Genomic DNA, 18,150 nt, shown 5'->3' on the forward strand with positions numbered 1-18,150 from the left:
TGTTTGCTTTATTAATTATTGTAATAAAACAGGGTAACATATATAAACTAGACAACATGGTGTACCAAATGTAGACATTTGTTTGGAAATGACTGGAATTTAATGGTATTTTGACCATATGTAACAATTTTTTTAGAAATTGGATTATTGTGTCTGTTAATTGTGTAAAAACAAACACATACACATACATCCTTATTCACCTTTCCTGATCTAGATTTAAAGTGAAAAGTGAAAACATCTGACAGAACAACCCGAATCTCCTTCGCTACCTCTGAAATCGTATTATGACACGTTAAAACACGACTGGTGGTTTATGTCATCAGTTTCATGTGTATGTGCGACGTATAGAAAGGAATATTTGCTTGTGTCAATGGTTTATTGTTATTATGTGTTTAAAAAAAATGGAGCATTTTAACAATTGTGTCTTAACATCTGCCTTCATCATTAAACTGTAACTGCTGCCACGAAAACAATTTGTGATTAAAAAAATATTTTTTCATCTTACTGTTTTTTTTATATTTCATTTGTTTATTATGGATGCAATTTGAGTGAATGAAATTACACAGATGATAGTGCTTTCAGCTGTGAGTCACTTTCAAGACCCTGGATATAAAGTGAAAGTGAGAGGTCATAAGTTAACAGTGGGACCCCGCAGATAATGAGTCACTAATAGAAAGATATAGTGGGACCACCCCTGCCGTATGCTGTCGAAGAATATTCCTTCTAGGCTCCCATAAAGCAAGATAAAATATCTGCAACATAGACAAACATTCAACATCTAACCTGACCTACATCACACAGACAACAATATTGTGCGTAAAAGGTCACTGGAACGTTGGAATGTTAGTCATCACTGCCAAGACGCGTATTTTCCAAACCTCAACCACAGAGTCCCATATCTGTATTAGCTGTTGCCACCGCAGCTTTCGATTCCTGAGAAGGAGAGGTCCAAGATGTTGAATTCAGACAACGAACACAATTCACCACCCACTCTGTTTCATTTATTAGAGGCACTGACATGGCTTGGTTTGTTCCCACCTTTGCTTTCCACTGCCCAGATGGATGGGGGCAGACATACAAGAGCTGTGTATCCATGTAAAGGCGAGTGGCAGCTTCTGTAAAAACCCTCATTTCCATCATTTCCACCCAAATGACACCGGGAGAGACATTCCGTTCGATGTCAGACATGTGTTCTATTAGCAGTCACTGAAAAACATGCTTTTTAAAGCTTGTCAGTAGCTGCTAGTAAAAAAATGTTGCACATCATAAATATGTAAATATATATAAATAAAGATATAAATATTCACTGCTTACAGTTCAAATGTCCAAACTTCTCAGTGATTCCCAACCAGTGGTACTTGCACAAACAAAGGGTTCTTTTGTTGTGGCGCAACTAATTTGAAAAAAAATAGCATTTAAGATATGATTGAAAGAATAGATCAACTGTAACACGTGAACACAACATATTGCAGATTTATGTTAGAAAACTTGAAACTAGTTAACAAGCAAGCAGAAGTTTTAGAGCAGATAAAAGTTACGACCACACAGTTCATATGTTTAACTAAAAGTAGGCCTACTGGCATAACTTTTGAAATAGTTAGATAAATGTTCCGAACAATTCCAAGGCTTCACAAAAGTAATGGATAAAAGGTTGAAAGATTTAGCTAAAAGCAGGATAGATGTTTGAAACATTGACTCCAAGTCGTAGGCCTTGTAGTTTGCTGACCAAACTAACCTAAATGTTGACAGCTCTTTTATGAAAAAAAGAAGGAAATACATACTGGGAACTGATGAAGGAGTACGTGAGTCCCTAACAGGACTGGGGGTAGCCTAGCCTAGCATTGAGCCACATGAGCTCTGCAGATTGTCTGGTTTCTAGGCTAGAAGTAGCCTACCCCAGTCCAAAATGGTTGGAAAACCTGCTCTACCTGATCCAGAGACTAACACAAGGGGACAGTGTTTAGCCATAGATTACTGTGTGCTCTGTACCATGACCACCTTTCAGTTTTGCTATGAGAAAAATGTTGCTCCGATCATCACATGTAAGTACAATTAGGTATAGTTTAAAAGGCATGTAAAAGTGTCTCCAGTCTGATTGATATCTGACAGCACAAACCTCGCTTTGTCAGTGGAAAATGCTGATTGAATACATGGAAGTGTGAATAAAAAGTTTGAGATCATAAGCCAATTTGGAGTACTGCCATCCCACACATGTTCTCTGTAAAAGTCACGTCTAGACCGAAGTTTAATCATGATAGAAAAACCAACTGCACGAATCCCTAACCACAAGTGATACAGCTTCCCTCCTCTGCTACTACAGTCCCTCACACCTCACAGGTCAGCCAGCGCTGGAAGATAATGACTCATACATGCATCATGCAATCATGAGAGGATAGTGTATTAAACGTCTGAGCCGAGGTCACACATTGTTCCCACAGATATGTTTACTTATGAATTCACACTTGATACCAAAGCCTCAACTGTTATTAGTCAGTGTTTAACAATTTGATCAAGACTTGTGGAGGGAAAATAAATTCGAGGTTCACTTAATCTACACACCCACCTGTACACACACACACAGTCCTGCTGGTACATGTTCACCAGCCGCTGCTCTGGTCTGGGGATGGAAAGTGAGTCAGGCATCTGCTACTGACACCCCGTCACCCCCCTCCGCCACAACCTGCGGCCCCCACTACCACTTCCTCTCCAGTTTACAAATACACAAAGTCTGTGGGTGTTTTTTTTCAAGAGTGGCTTCTTCGAACAGACACAGCTGAAGGGAAAGCGTAACAGTAGATCAGATTAAAAAAAAAAAAAAAAAGCTTCCAAGAGTGATGAAGCTCTTTGTTTGTACAAGGCATGCTTGTCACCATGGTAAGTAGGTCGATATGAATGTGTGTAGTACACATTATTCCAACTACGGTCCCTCTCAACCTTCAAGCTCAAGTACATTCATTATATAAATTATACTGCTGCACTGCAAAAGTGTAACAGCAGCATCACATTCTGGTTAAAGGTGTTTAACGTACTGACACTGTGTGTGTCACAGTGCTATATAAAACAATACTTTCTCTACAGATCCAGCCGTGTGGTTGAGACTGAGTGGGTGAAACATTCAGTGCTACTGAGACCACTCATCTACTGCAAGGCCTCATCTGACGCAGCAGGAAGTGAGTTTAATTTAGCAACATGATCATGATAGCCGCGGAAAAAAGGCTTGAGAAAAAACCAACAGGATTTTAAAATGGTTGTGTTTATTTCAATACGTTGCATACATTATTTACATACATATGTCAGAATTGAAGCAGTTATATCATTAATTCTACCAGAGGAGGAATAAATAAATAGTGAGCATTACAGCAAGAATGAAAAGAAATGTAAGCAGACAGTTTGTATGTTCTTAATTGTACATGACATATACATTTGTACTCAGCAACAATATGAAAAATCTAAACTCTTTTTTCCCCATCTATGACTAGTCATTTTGTAACATTCATGTGATTAAGTATACCAGTAAGTTTATTTAAAAAATCCCTGAGTAGAAAAGTTTACTATAAAATATATTTTAAAAAAGAAGACTTTCACCCTTCTCTCAATCAGAAAGCTACCTGAATGGTCCCGACCTTCTTAATACTGAAGGTAATGGACCTACTTTTTCTTTACTTTTAAAATAACTTATTTACAGAGAAATATCAACTTGATATTTATATCATAAATGCACCAAAGACGTTCTCAAGGGAATCATGTTGCAAAATCTTTGAGGTATTGCTCACTTTCACAAAAATAGCATCACCTTTTACGAGGTGAAACACGCCACCCAGAAAACTGTTTGATCGCGCTTGGCACGGCCAGTCTCTTCGTCTGGGTGGTGTTCTGCTGCACCCGTCTGAGTATTTCCTGGCCATCAGAAGGGGAATACTTTTCCCAGCGTACAGTTGAGTATTTCGATGAACAGAGTGGTGGAATACATTAGAGTCTAAGAAGAAGACCTTGGAATAGACATAGTAATAGCCCTCCTTCTGAATGACAAGACTTCTGTTTTTGTAGTACATTTCATGGAGTAGAGGCCCTGCAACCATGCTCCACGCCATGATTTGATTTCCGTGTTCTACAGTTTGTACACCTGGGGGGGAAAAACAGCTGATTCATAAGTTTATTCATTTAAAAGTACTCATATAATCAGCATTGTAAACTGGAGGTTTAAACTAGATGAAGATGATTAAAAAAGGAGCTAATGAACACATTAATTCATTACGTTAATGGAAGCAACATCTGCACTGCTCTCACCTGTCAGATGTGCAACCGGTTTGGAAGGAAGAAGAAAACGACGTGGACTTTCGGTAGTGAGAGGGACATCTTGACCTGTGTAAGAACCAGACACACAGTAATGTCACTAATGTGGATTAAGCAATTGAAGGAATATTTATCTGATAGCTAAACAGCACAGAGACGTACCTGCGATTTGCTTGGAGAATGACGATGAGGCGGCCTGCAACGCAAAGTAAAATGGTTTACTTACACATGCATATGCAATCGCTGTTGTTGGATGTCATAAATAAGTACAATCTGGCTTAATCTTTTTGTGCAACCCTTTTTGTTTTTGCATGATGATATCTTTATGCACCACAAAGTAGGACAGGTTTGTCTTTCTGGTAATGAGCAGTAGGTAGATGCTACAGGAAATAGACCACTTCCTTTCTCCACCGTCCCTTGTGTGTTATGTACTTATATTACAGTACCAAACCAAGAAAGCGGTGTCTCTCTCCCCCCCCTAACCCGTGACTGCTGCCCGCACTCAGAACATCAGATGAGGACAGGAAACTGAGTCACAGCGATTTGGCGACAACACTGACCGTCCTTCATCATGAAACATCAAGTCTGCATGCCACCGCCACCCGGGGACGTCAGAATGACTGTAAATGGGCCCAACACTAATGTACTTCTCCATCTCGAATCTCTTCCCCATAATAGTGATATTATTTCACAATCACCAGTTTTCCAAAGAAAATCTCTCCGATTTAAGTAGTTTCCATCACAAGGTTCATTTGGTTTACTAAAACTTGCAAGGTCAGCAAGAAAAAGAGAAGTGTTTTCTTCGGATATATAATGGAATTGTTTCAAAAAAAAAAAAAAATCCCACCCGTGACATTATGGAAATAGCTGTTACCACAAATTGGATGTTGGACAGGGGAAATTTCCACTTTGGTTACAGTTGGCTACTGCAGCATGTGACTCTGTGATATGCGTCTATTAAAAATAGGTGAATAATGATTATTGTCTACAAAATTTATTCTATTTATTTATTTAAAGTAACTTTGCTGCTAACTTTGCTGCCGTAATATTTCATAATGCCGTTTTATATTCTGAGGTCACACATTTTTGTATTTTGTTACCTTTGTCGAAAGGTTTTACCTAAATAGCAAAAAAATTCACTTAAAGTAATTCCATTTGTGTATTAAAAAATATTAAAATATAAATACATAAAAAGAAATTTAAAGAAAATCAAGATATCGTTGAGAAAAGTACAGGAATTCCCCTTATGAATACTTGAGAAAAAAATTACAAAAAAGGTTTTTGGGTAGATGGTGATAGAAAAGAAGTAAAAAAAAAACTGTTAGAAAGAAAGGAAAAGAAAAACGAAAGTGAGAATAAGGTGTTAAAGCTAAATGAGATATTGTGAGGAAAGTGAAATTCAAAGGGATTCAAAAGTAAGTTGAATGAATCAAAAAATGACTAGTGCGATACATCATTGACAAGAAATCACAGGATGATGTTGCAAAAGTTATTGTAAGCAGGTGCAGACTCACAAATGAAGCTAATACTCACAGATTCAGTATGGTGGAGACGGTAGATGAAGCATGCTTCTATGACCATGCCGCACAACGCCACGCTCACCAGCAGGATCAGCACGGTCTGCACTGCCCCGACCTGTTGTCGCCTTTGGCTCAGCCTGGGTGGCACTGGAGGCAGGGTGGCATGGGTGTCCACCACAAACACAGATGGATATCCACCCTTGGACATGCCTATAGTGCTCTCTTTGTAAGTTAAAAGAACTATTCTGTGTGGGAAAAATCCTCCAGAAGTTGTCAGAGAGTTGTTGCTTCAAAGGGGCTGACAGAGACAAAAAGACTTGAGAGACAGACAGGGGTGAAACAGCAGCAAAATGGGTGGGCTCTCTTGTGGTTGGTTCAAGTGGAGATGGCTCACAAGTAGTCACATAACGAACAGATACAGAAATCCAGAGATGTATCACCAAAGCACCTTTCAAGGCTGAGATGCACCTGCCTGCAAACATCAAAATGATACTGTATTTGATGCAAGATTTTCCAATGCAGCAGCAGGACCTGACAATGGATCAGTTACGAAGCGTCATAAAAGGCAACAATCACTTAGTGAGAAACCAAGCACGAACCATTTTAACCTCCCCTTCACACCCTCCCACTTCACTGTAATAGCAATGTTGAAATACCTCCATTCACACTTCCTCTGTCACATAGACACTCTTTGTGTGCCTTGCCCTTTAGTCTGGCAGCAACAGATATTAATCTACAAGTAACTTAGATCCAAATCTCTGCCATTTGTCTGGTTTTTAACCGCAACGTTAAACTTCTGGGCCTTGTTGAGGCAGGAGCAGATCTGTGAGGGATGAGGTCATAAAAATAAAAATGATAACAAAATGCTGAACCACACACAGCTGCTGTAGAGGGGCAGGTTTTTAAGCCATGTATGCAGGTTAAATAATTTTAGAATTTTTAAAGAGAAAGTGGTTAACATAAAACTGTATGTGGTGAGCATACGGAAAGTTTTCTAGCATATAGGTCAACCTTTATCATTTTTTCTAAATTTTAAGGCCACCCTAGAGTTCACTTCATCATGTTTTATCTACCACAGGGGCATCTAAGAGGTGTCTCGCTGAGTTTTCGCTGCACAGTGATGTGACACATATCTTAGTAATCAGCGTAGTTTCTGCTTTCACATATTTAACATATTTAAAATTGCAGTTTCATCATATCTGGTTAAGTGCACGGTCCTATATGTGGCCCTGTGGTAGTGTCGACGACAAATTGTGGCCCCTCCAGCATTTAAGTTGCCCATCCCTGACTTATATGCTAAATTACTTACTTTTGAAAAACGCAGATATTCAAACTTGCATGAAGCCTTGCCAAGTGTTCAAATTTATAGGTATAGATGTATATATTTAACCCATTAGATTTATTACACCCCTTAAAATCAAGAGGGCTTCGCGACCCCCTGTGGATCTTTGGCGACCCCCCCGGTTGGGAATCACTGCTATAGATAGTGTGATGATCCCCTCCCCCTCTGTGTGTTGTGGCATTCTGGATTTCTCTTCCTGTGTAGGAGGAGCCACAGGACATGCCACTCCTCCAGTCTGCAGAGGCTGGAGGAGCACACCTGACTCCACTCTCAATTACTGAGGTTATATAGAGGAGCTGAGGCCTCAGTTCTCTCTCTCTCTTCTCCTCCACAGCCACCACCTTGGTTTGTTGAGTTGGTCTGGGTATGTTGGTTATGTTTAGTTGGTTGGTTACTTTGGCTTGTACACCTGCATTTCATCACGTCGCATGCATGCACACACCTCACCACTGATTAACTGACTCACATAATTAAGTTTCTTTGTGTTGCTTTTGGTAAATAAAATAAACATTACTTTATTATAACTTGAATACATGTGTGGTCTCCTTGTTTTGTCATGATCTATGAGCCGGTTCATGACAAAATGGGGGCTCGTCCGCTTGTCCATTTAGGACTAATTTAGTTTTTGTTTGGACTAGTTTGCAGTGGTGGAATTTGATTGTGGACTTTCTTGGTAAGTAACCTTTGGGAAAGTTTGTTCCACCATTTTGGTTGTTAGATTACATTGTTTGTGGGAGACACCATGTATTGTTTTAGGGGAGAGAGCTTTTGTTTTTCGTCTTAGTTTGGTGCTCGGACACTGTGGCTCACAGTGTACAAGCGTTCACATGCAGGTTCTTTGTTAACTGCCGTTGTTTGTCCCTGTTAGGATCAGAGCGGGTTCCCTTGGAATTCGTTTCGGGGGTTTATAGTGTGGGGGTGAAAGCGGTTTTCAGCAGTTGTCTCGGGAGCACATCCGGCGTTGCAGGAAGCTGCCATTGCTGGTGGCTGCATCGGGCTACCGGGCTGCAACAAAAATCGGGCTTTAGTGCATAATTACCCACCGCAATAAACCTCCTGAAGACTAGGGGGGAGCTTAGTTTAGATTCTCGTTAGGCGGTTAGTGGGACGAACTTTGGTGGTCTGTTGAATGTGTATTGTGGACGGTTGGCGGCTGCTTATTAACTTGTAGCATCATAGGAAGAGATACATTGACTTGTAGTTTGTCTGGAGTGGTTTTGTCAGGCTGATTTGTTTGTTTTGGTAGCCATGGAGTGTCTGAGTGCTAAAAGTAATTTGGGTCTAACGTTTGAACAGCAGAGTTATTTTTATTGCAACTGGATACTGAAAGGATTAAGTTGGAAAGACGCAGGCTTGAACTAGAGGTGCGCCGGTTGAGCTTAAGTGCACCTGGTAGCTCAGTAAGTGGAGCTCAAGTGTTTCCTGGTCCACCTTTGTTTGAGGTTGCCACTAGTCTGCGTTTAGTGCCTCCGTTTTCTGCATTACCTGTGGAAGGGCTTGATATAATTCTTGGGAATGACCTGGCAGGAGATGGAGTTTGGGCTGAGGCTCCACCCCTTAGTGAGGTCACCCAGGTTCCTGAACCTCTACCTGCTGTCTCACAGGCTGTGAGGACAGAGGCGGATCCTGAGGCTGAGCTGTTTCCAGTTTGTGCAGTAACTCGAGCAATGAGTCGGGTAAGAGACCAACCTGATCAACGATCGAAGGCTGAGGGAAAAGTTGTTATCATACCTGAGCCTCTGAAGTCCATCCCTTACATTGATCTTGTTAGAGAACAAGAAACTGATCCTTCAGTGAGTGCTTTGTTTGTTCTGGTGTCTCCAGTGGTAGACATGGAAACTGCAGCTCGGGGGTACTTACAAAGTGGTGCGCTGGTTCGTAACTGTTCTGCACAGGGTGATTGTGTGGGAAAACCTGTAGTGCAGATTGTGGTGCATGAGAAATTTGGAGAGTCTGTCATGAAAGCCTCCCATGGTGTGGCTGGGCATGGGGCTGTTCATGGAACTTGCCATCGAGTCTTGCAGCATTTCTTTTGGCCCAGATTGGAAGAGGATGTCGCTGTTTTCAGCAAAACTTGTCAGCGGCAGAATTTGCTTGACTTTGTGAATGTCTTCAGGCATAGACTGTATATGGTGGGGCAAATGACAAAACAAAGGTTTTGCCATTTGAGGTGGCCGTTGTTTCTGCTGTCTTGTCATTTGGGTTGATGCCTTTTTATAGAGGGCAAGGAAAATATATGGCTGATGCCCTCTCTCGTGCCTTCTAGTGGCTTGCTAAGTCTGCATAGTTAATATTGCCTTATGTTTTCCCTTCATTCCATCATGTTCTCTTCTGCTCTCTCTTAAAGTGCTCCTAGGTCTCAAGGTTGCGGAGGGGGTAGGAAGAGTGTTTGCCAAACTGGTAAGATAAACTTAAAATTGAAGGAGGCCTAATTGTGTTTTTCAGTCAGACTTGAGTGCCCAGAGAAGATGTACTGTATCTTGGGGGTTGTTTAATGTATGTTGCGAGGACCTGTTTGGTCTCCTTTCTTATGCGGGGGGTGTGATGATCCCCTCCCCCTCTGTGTGTTGTGGCATTCTGGATTTCTCTTCCTGTGTAGGAGGAGCCACAGGACATGCCACTCCTCCAGTCTGCAGAGGCGGGAGGAGGCTGGAGGAGCACACCTGACTCCACTCTCAATTACTGAGGTTATATAGAGGAGCTGAGGCCTCAGTTCTCTCTCTCTCTTCTCCTCCACAGCCACCACCTTGGTTTGTTGAGTTGGTCTGGTTATGTTGGTTTTGTTTAGTTGGTTGGTTACTTTGGCTTGTACACCTGCATTTCATCACGTCGCATGCATGCACACACCTCACCACTGATTAACTGACTCACATAATTAGGTTTTTTTGTGTTGCTTTTGGTAAATAAGATAAACATTACTTTATTATAACTTGAATACATGTGTGGTCTGCTTGTTTTGTCATGATCTGTGAGCCGGTTCATGACAATAGTCATAACTAAATGTTTCCCTGCTGTGCAAGAACATTGTTACTTCCAATGTTTAATTTATGAAGCCCTTAAATGTGTATTGTAGTCCTTTCTACTTCACTCTGCTATTTCAGAACTATCATTCCAGAAATTTGCAATTATTTCCTAATAGAAATAGGGGACTTAGTTTAGTGTCAGTTGTCTATGTGTGACAGAAGGAAGTGAGCATGAGGGAAAATAGCAGCTACAGACCCAGGCTAGAAGTTATTTTGCTGTCCTAGCAAGAGTGAAGGCTTTTAAAGAGGTGAGCACTTACATGCCAAAATATTGCAGACTTCAGTAATGGAGTGATGAGTGTCTGTTGTTAACAGTCTGACATGGACCAGTGGAGGAGCAGAAGGACACAAGGCCAAATAAAACTGAATTAAACATCTGACGAGAGTGATGTGATGAAAGGAGATTGAAGGACATTTGAGCAGCTGAGTGGTGCACTGAGGAGGACAGCTGCTCCCTTCTTGACCTTTGACCCTCTAATAGATTTTTCCTGCAAAGATAAAGAAAGTATCATGCCATTGTTTAACCTTGTCACTTATGCTGCTCCAACAAGTCCCACAAATAGGAAGAGCATATGCAATCACAATATGACAAAACAAACAATGTCCTTGTCTTTTTCTCACTTCCTACCTACACTATAACTGGAGATTTGGACACTTCAACCCTCCTGGTTTTTTTTTTTCTTTTAACAATATTTTTATTCACTTTTCACTTTCACAAGTAAAGGATGGTTACATAATATGGTTCACAGAAATCAAAAGCTAAACAAGTAAACAAAACAAGACAAACAAATCATAAACAAAACAAAAAGACAGATCTGTATGAATAACCCTTGGGGTTACAGTATTAATGTGCATAATGAGCACTCGAGAAAATCCCTGCAGCGTGATATTAGAGACATCAGGCTCTACATAATTCAAATAGGGCTCCCACATTTATAGAATTGGTCTGTTTTTGAATGCAACATACATGTGAGGTACTCTAATGGCACTAGATCAAACATCACTCTTTGCCAGCCTTTAACAGTTGGTAGTTTTTCATTAATCCACTGCAATAAAATATTCTTCCTCGCTGCATAAGTAAGAATACAATTCAACCTCTTATGTTTGGATGTTAAGTGTGGGCTTGGGAGGCCCAGTATGAGAGACACAGGGTTCATCTCCAGTTCTAAGCCCAATATCTTCTCTATTTCAGATAATACATTAAACCAGTACATTTGCAGTTTTGAACATGACTTAAGACAATGAGTTAGAGTACCAATTTCTATCTTGCATTTTGAAGGGTTTTGCCTACCTCCTGTCCACTAGGGGCAGTGCAGTATTAGTTTGGCTACAATGTTTGGTAGGAGTTAGTGCCAGCCATTTTGGGGAATGTCTGCTTACATGTCTACGGTGGCCTGGAACACTTTTACAAAATGTGAAACACTTTTACAAACACTGAAAACAAATTTACAAGTGGCAAAACACTTTTACAAAGGACCCTGTACAGAGTCTTTAGAGTGTTTAAGAATGAGCGACCACACGAAAAGCAAAATCGAGTCATTTGGCTCATATGTTGGCCACAAAACGGGCAGAACTTCCCTCGAGCGCCGTCCATCCTCCATCAATATATCTCCATGCCACAGAACCTTGAGTTGTCGATCCCGGTGATTGGCCCGTCCAGGTTCAGCCCTGGAGCCGGTACTTTCTTTTTCCGGTTGAAAATTGATTTGTAAAGTGTTTCGGGACTTGTAAATTTGTTTTTTGAAATATAAATTTGTTTTGCCATTTGTAAAAGTGTTTTGCACTTCCAGGCCACCATACATGTCAGACACATTTCTGTGTTCCAAATTTAGCATGTGATCACTTAATTCATGTAAGTATGTTTATCTTACCATGTTCATGTTGAGTTAGTGATTTGTATTTTGCATTTACTTATGTAAACAGCTTTCACTTATGTTGTGTTGTTGTGCCTGTAGGGCTTCCACATTGCTGTCATTAAAGCAAACAAACTGGCATCAAGGAGTCTTTCTTCACATTTAAGGCTCATGGGTGAGAGAGTAAGATTGAATTGATGCCTGCAGTTGGGGGATATGTGCATTCTGCGAATAATCTTTAACTGTATTGCTTTGGTATGATTGAAGACTGAAATTGATTTAGCATGTGTCCAGATATCCTTCCACTCTTCATCACTTTTTTCAACTCTCCTGTTAATGGAAAGCATAACAGTGGGAGACAAACAATGTTATATAACTATTAAAATTTGGTGCATATTTTCCTATTCTTTATATCCTATTATATATATATATATATATATATATATATATATATATATATACTCACTATGACTTTGCGTTATTAGTTTTTGCGTAAAACCACAAGCTGATGATCCATTCACCAATCACTCATAGTGTCTTAATCATTTTTAGTGAGAAACAGGAATTATCCCACGCTATGTCAGACATTACGTAAATCATCATCAACCATGGACTACTTATGCATTATGTATTTTACCGAGTTTTCTGTGATGGCTGTAGGGTCTGCTTTTTGTCTGCTTTACCTGATTGTTCCCCCTACAGAATAAAAGAGGACATGACAAAATAAGTTAAAGATAGTACAAAAAGGGAATAAAGTATAAATAATCAGGGATTTAAAAAAGTTATTTAAAAAACCTATACAGGCCTTCATGTACCAGGTATTGTCTTGCCTCATCAGGTTCATTATTATTATTATTAATTTTATTATTATTATTATTGTTGTTATTGTTGCTGTTGTTATTATTATTATTATTATTATTATTATTATTTTGTATCATTATTTAACGTTAAACTTTTATTTTTATTTTTTATACTCTTTTATTTATATTTATGTAAAAACAAGTTTTATGCACTTTTATGTGTCTTATTTATTCACTATGTATATCACCTTGAGTTACCTCTGTGTATGAAATGTGCTATATGAATAAACTGTCTTGTCATAGTTGTAGTGTGTATTGCACTTTGTCTCCTCACCTCAGTTTTGCATGGTTGCAGTCCAGCCTTCAGAGCGCTATTGGTCGCACAGATAGTGGCTCCACTCAATCAGCTTTGTTTAAAGGAACTTTACTGTGAGGCTGTTTTCCAACTATTGGAGTAAGAGAGTCTGCAATTACAGATATACAGTCAACTGGCTTTATTGTGCATATGTGACATAAAATAACGCTGCTCAGAGTTGTGGAAAGTGGATTAGATGGACTATGCACTGTGAGTGGAGGATGATGAGTGTGTCTGCAGCGTTCTGTTTGCTGACATGTTTAGCTCTAACTTTAGACTTGACTTTGGGTTTGGGACCGAAGAAAGATACGCAGTTTACATTTCTATTATCTGCTGGCAGCACAGAGTGTTTTTACCAAACAGCAGAGAGGAATGACAGCATGGAAGTTGAATACCAGGTAAATATATATCTTTTTGTCTTGTATTTGCATCTGTCTGGTACACTGTCGATGTAATATTGTATTTAAAGTTTTGAATGGCTTAAGGGAAGTTAATTAAAACAATGTCGAACTGAAAAACAAGTGAACTAGCCTTGGACTTTGGTCTTGCCTGCAGAGAGATAAGAAAACTACTACTGCTGTTGTTAAAGACATTTGTCCTGAGATGAGTGGGTAAGGAGGTAAAAAAAAAAAACCTAAAAAATCATAACCCTGCAGCAGCACATGCTGTAAAAACACATACATACAACGTTGCACTACAAATTCAAATGCACAGCTGTTATCAAATGTCTTATAATGTGAAATTGACCTCAGTAATTTTATGGCCATGACCTTTGCATAGCTTCACAACAGTCATCACACTACTCACTGCACGCAGGGCCGGTCCTAGGCAGCATATATGAGGGGGCAGACAGAAATGTGAAGGGGGCATCATACATACACATCATGCTCCAGCTAGGGGTGGGTGATAAATACCAAAGTAACTAAATGCTAAAGTAACTTTTTTTTTTTTTTTTTTTTTTTTTTTTTTTACAAAATCGACATACTATTGTATGACCTTTTTAACATTTTTGGACATCCCATGATCTGGTGTTTTTCTGTCATTTTTTTTGGAAAGATAATACTATAAAATGTATCAACAGAGTATAACTGGGCCATTTCTAGGATCCTTGGGCATTTTAAAATTTTACCTTTTTTGACAAAAATCGACATATTATAGAATGACTTTTTTTTTTTGGACATCCCATAATACGTTTTTTCTGTCATTGTTTGACATGTAATACTATAACATGTATCAACAGAGAATTATCAGTCCATTTTTAGCATTTTTAGTCATTCTTGACAAAAATCAACATACTATAGTATGACTTTTTTGGAGGGGGTCATTTTTGGACATCCCATAATACGATGTTTTCCTGTCATTCCTGGCCATATTATGATCCTATATATATCAACATACTATAATTGACCCATTTGAATCATTTTTAGTCGTTGACTATGCATTTTATGTCATACAATTTTTGGACACCCCAAAGTAACTAGATGCAAAAGACTATAATTGGTCCATTTTAAGCATTTTAGTGATTTTAAAATTTGACCTTTTTGACAAAAATGGACATGGTATAGTATGACTTTTTTTTCTCTTCCATTTTTGGACATCTCAAAATCAGGTGTTTTTCTGTCTTTTTTTTTTGACGGATTGAGTGATTAGTTACCTTGTTACTTTGGTAAGAAATCTTGGGTCTTTTTTTTCAAGGCATTTGTTTGAGGGGGCGCTGCCCCCTCTTGCCCCTGTGTATAGCCGGCCCAACTGCACCCAGTGGCAGCTGCGGGATGTGTTGGTGTAAAGTCCCAGGCCTGGCTGCCCTGCAGACAGTGTGGTTTCTGAGCATGGTGCATGGAGAGAGAAAAAAATCCTTGATACCAAACTGTCCAGTTATTATCTCTGTGGTTTATAATGTGAGCCAGGGTTTTTCTCAGTTTACAATGAGTTCTTTAATTTGAATACCAGATAGCAGTTGTACAGCTAGACTGATTAATGCTTGAGCTGAGTGCTGCATGTCTGAAGGGAAAATGTTCTGTTAGCCTCGATATCTTGCATCACTGACCTCTGTTTTTTTTGTTTTTTTTTACAGGTAATAGCTGGGTCAGGTCTGGATGTTGGCTTTGCCCTCCTCTCACCCAGCGGATACCGGCTGGTCTCTGACTTCAGGAGATCCGATGCCATTCACATGTGGGTCACTTAAATACTCTCTTACAATGCCTGCATTTGATGTGATGCTCAACCCTCCACCAAATTCATACTAACCTGTAGTAAAAAAAAAAGATGGGGGACAAGCTTTCCTCCCTTTCTAGAAAAAACAACTGTATATGATGGATATTTTTACAGAGGCCCTCAACAGCAAGTGAGAAAAAACATTTTGGTGATCCATTTATTGAATCTGATCAAAGTAAATGTCTTTCCTGTGTAATTGTTGCTTAAATGTTTTGGGGGGTTTTATTGGTGAAACAAGTGGGAAAACATTTGCCAGGTGAATAATGGTCATTTTTAGTCATTTCAAGTTACTTTTTTGGCGTTTGTTGTTGTAATAATTATTTCAGCCACAAAAGGCCTCTGTCCACCCGCTAGCTTCTCTCTACCTGGTAGAGCGGACGGTTCAATCCCTGACATGTCGAAGTATCCTCAGGCAAGATACTGAATCCTAAATTGCTGCTCATCAGTGTGTAAATGAATTCCTGATGTTGGCAGGTAGCACTGTTTAGGATGCCACCAGTATGTGTTTGAATGAGAGCTGTCTGTAGTATCACTTTGAGTGGTCACAAAGACTAGGAACGTGCTATATGAGTGTGGTCCATTTATGCCTCCAACGCATTCTCATGCCAACTCGTCAGATAGTGACGCTTTATCACAACAAGTAAACCCTTTTGTGCCACTTTTAGACTTCAGGGACAGTGTGTCGCTTTCTGCTTGTTGCAGATAGAGTCTGCTAGTTTTTCAAAATAAATGTCTGTATTCACAGATAACAATTAACTTTAGGCAATAAACCCAATTTAGGGTAAAAAACAAACAAAACAGGACTGGCCTTAAATACAACATTTTCGGAACTTAACTAGTTACACAGGTTGATTCCAAATAAAAGAGACAAAGGAAATATACGTAAATATATTGCATATTATATATTAGCACTCTCGCCTTACAGCCGGTTTGACTCCGGCCTGGGGACCTGTCCAAGGTGTACCCCACCTCTCGTACAATGTCAGCTGGGATCGGCTCCAGGCCCCTGCGACCCAAGTTTGGAGAATCGGTTAAAGATAAACAATGGGTGGATATTGTTTGGAAAATTTATCTGGCAATAATTTCCCCCCACCTGTTTTACAGATAATAATAATAAAAAATAATAAGGTGATTTGTTTAAAAAATGGACCCCTTACTCTTCCCTGCAGGGTGGATTCAACAGAGGCTGGAGACTATCGGTTGTGTTTCGACAACAGCTTCAGTACACTCTCAGAGAAGATGGTGTTCTTTGAGGTGATCATTAATAGTCAGAGCAGTGCAGGCGGAGGCCGAGATGAGTGGGCAGACGTGGCTACAACAGACAGCTTGGTGGAATACAAACTGGAGGACTTCAGGGTGAGAGAGAAAAACCTGCTCCAGCTATGACTTCCCTACAGACAACACCTGATGTCATGTTTGATGTCTCCATATCATAGCCGACTTTCATCTTCTGTCCGCTGTTCTTCCTCTTCCAGGCGACGATGGACTCTGTGTACGAGAACCTGGAGAGGAGCCGCCAGGTCCTGACTGTGCTACGGGCTGTTGAGACGAGGGACCGCTACCTTCTGGAGGACAACCTGTGGCGGGTGTCCTTCTGGTCCTGCCTCAACCTGCTTGTGATGCTCGCCGTCGCTGCCACCCAAATCTACACCCTGCGAAGCCTCTTTGACAACCCAAAGCGCGTCTCCACATAATCACAACAAAACTGTGACTTTAACCTCCAGACAAAAGTGCAGACTCTACATGTTTAACCCAAACCCTTGAACTGACACGTGTCTTCTGAGCTGAATTTAAAGAGACTGCTCACACAATTTTACACATTTTGATTTTAAATCACATTGACATCACATTAATAGTACTGTAAACCCATGTGGGCCAGTGAAAAACAGAAGAAAACAAGCAGTACTGAACGGGCCCTTTCAGTACACGCGTGTCGGGGCATGCTGCCGTCGGGGTGTGTGCGTTACAGGGGCCAGTCTATACCACCCCTATGAATTTCATTGCCTTAAGTGTTAAAGTGTGGCCACAGTACCAAAAATGAAATTAGACTGCCACCACAGTGCCACCTAGGGGCCGATCAATAAAACCTTAAAGGGTTATCCTCAGGAGGGCATTGACAATAATTGTACCAAGTTTTGTATAATAATGCACAAACTATCCCTTTAATCCTCATACAGTGTCTGAAGGAGGACCCTTAACTGATATGTATAAGTTAGAAGAGGCAGGTAGCAATGGTGGAAAGTAACTATGTACATTTACTCAAGTACTGGACTTAAAGTACAATTTTGAGGTACTTTTATGTACATTTTATGTAACTTTATACTTTTTGAGGCAAATATTGTACTTTTTACTCCTCTACATTTAGCTGACAGCTTTAATTACTTTTCAGGTCAAGATTTAAAATGACAAACATGATGCATTTAAAATGATTACCCATTTTTATAAATTAAACCACTTAAAAGTTTATTAGGTAGTAAAAATAAGCGGAGTGGAGTCATTTCACAGTGTGGTATTAGTACTTTTACTGAAGTAAAGGATCTGAATACTTATTCCACCACTGTCATTTTTACTTCTTTAATTTTATATTTTTTAATATGTTTTATTTTTTATTGATTGCGTTATTTATTTTTTGTTTAATTTAAAAAAAATTTAATTGTTTATTTTTTTTAAATTTTTAAATTTTTATTTTTATTTTCTGCGCAATGCGCATGCGCGGCCCCGTTGCGCTACTGCGCATGCTCTGCTTTTTT

General features: G+C 39.7%; 2 protein-coding genes and 1 long non-coding RNA gene across 4 annotated transcripts; 1 reads left to right on the forward strand and 2 right to left on the reverse strand.

Annotated features, from left to right (window-relative positions):
* Positions 1-1,037: 1,037 nt before the first annotated feature.
* LOC131983196 (uncharacterized) lies at positions 1,038-1,912 on the reverse strand. The gene is made up of 3 exons (XR_009395459.1): positions 1,782-1,912; positions 1,315-1,393; positions 1,038-1,115 (listed from the first exon to the last, which is right to left on the reverse strand). It is a non-coding gene; the product is annotated as an uncharacterized LOC131983196 (long non-coding RNA).
* A 1,396-nt stretch (positions 1,913-3,308) lies between these two features.
* tnfsf14 (TNF superfamily member 14) lies at positions 3,309-7,189 on the reverse strand. 2 transcript variants are annotated; one of them, XM_059348606.1, is made up of 5 exons: positions 7,123-7,189; positions 5,827-6,129; positions 4,456-4,489; positions 4,288-4,362; positions 3,309-4,123 (listed from the first exon to the last, which is right to left on the reverse strand). In XM_059348606.1, the coding sequence occupies exons 2-5, from the start codon at positions 6,019-6,021 to the stop codon at positions 3,705-3,707; spliced, it is 723 nt and encodes a 240-aa protein (XP_059204589.1). In that variant the 5' UTR covers positions 6,022-6,129; positions 7,123-7,189; the 3' UTR covers positions 3,309-3,704. The 2 variants fall into 2 exon arrangements, with proteins under 2 accessions (XP_059204589.1, XP_059204588.1); XM_059348605.1 differs by having other exon boundaries at positions 5,827-6,285; positions 7,123-7,142.
* Positions 7,190-13,244: 6,055 nt separating this feature from the next.
* On the forward strand, positions 13,245-17,940 carry tmed1a (transmembrane p24 trafficking protein 1a). Its single transcript, XM_059348601.1, has 4 exons — positions 13,245-13,584; positions 15,261-15,358; positions 16,570-16,756; positions 16,876-17,940. The coding sequence occupies exons 1-4, from the start codon at positions 13,390-13,392 to the stop codon at positions 17,092-17,094; spliced, it is 699 nt and encodes a 232-aa protein (XP_059204584.1). The 5' UTR covers positions 13,245-13,389; the 3' UTR covers positions 17,095-17,940.
* Positions 17,941-18,150: the final 210 nt, after the last annotated feature.

Source organism: Centropristis striata, chromosome 13 (genome assembly GCF_030273125.1).
Source record: "Centropristis striata isolate RG_2023a ecotype Rhode Island chromosome 13, C.striata_1.0, whole genome shotgun sequence".
NCBI lineage: Eukaryota > Metazoa > Chordata > Actinopteri > Perciformes > Serranidae > Centropristis > Centropristis striata.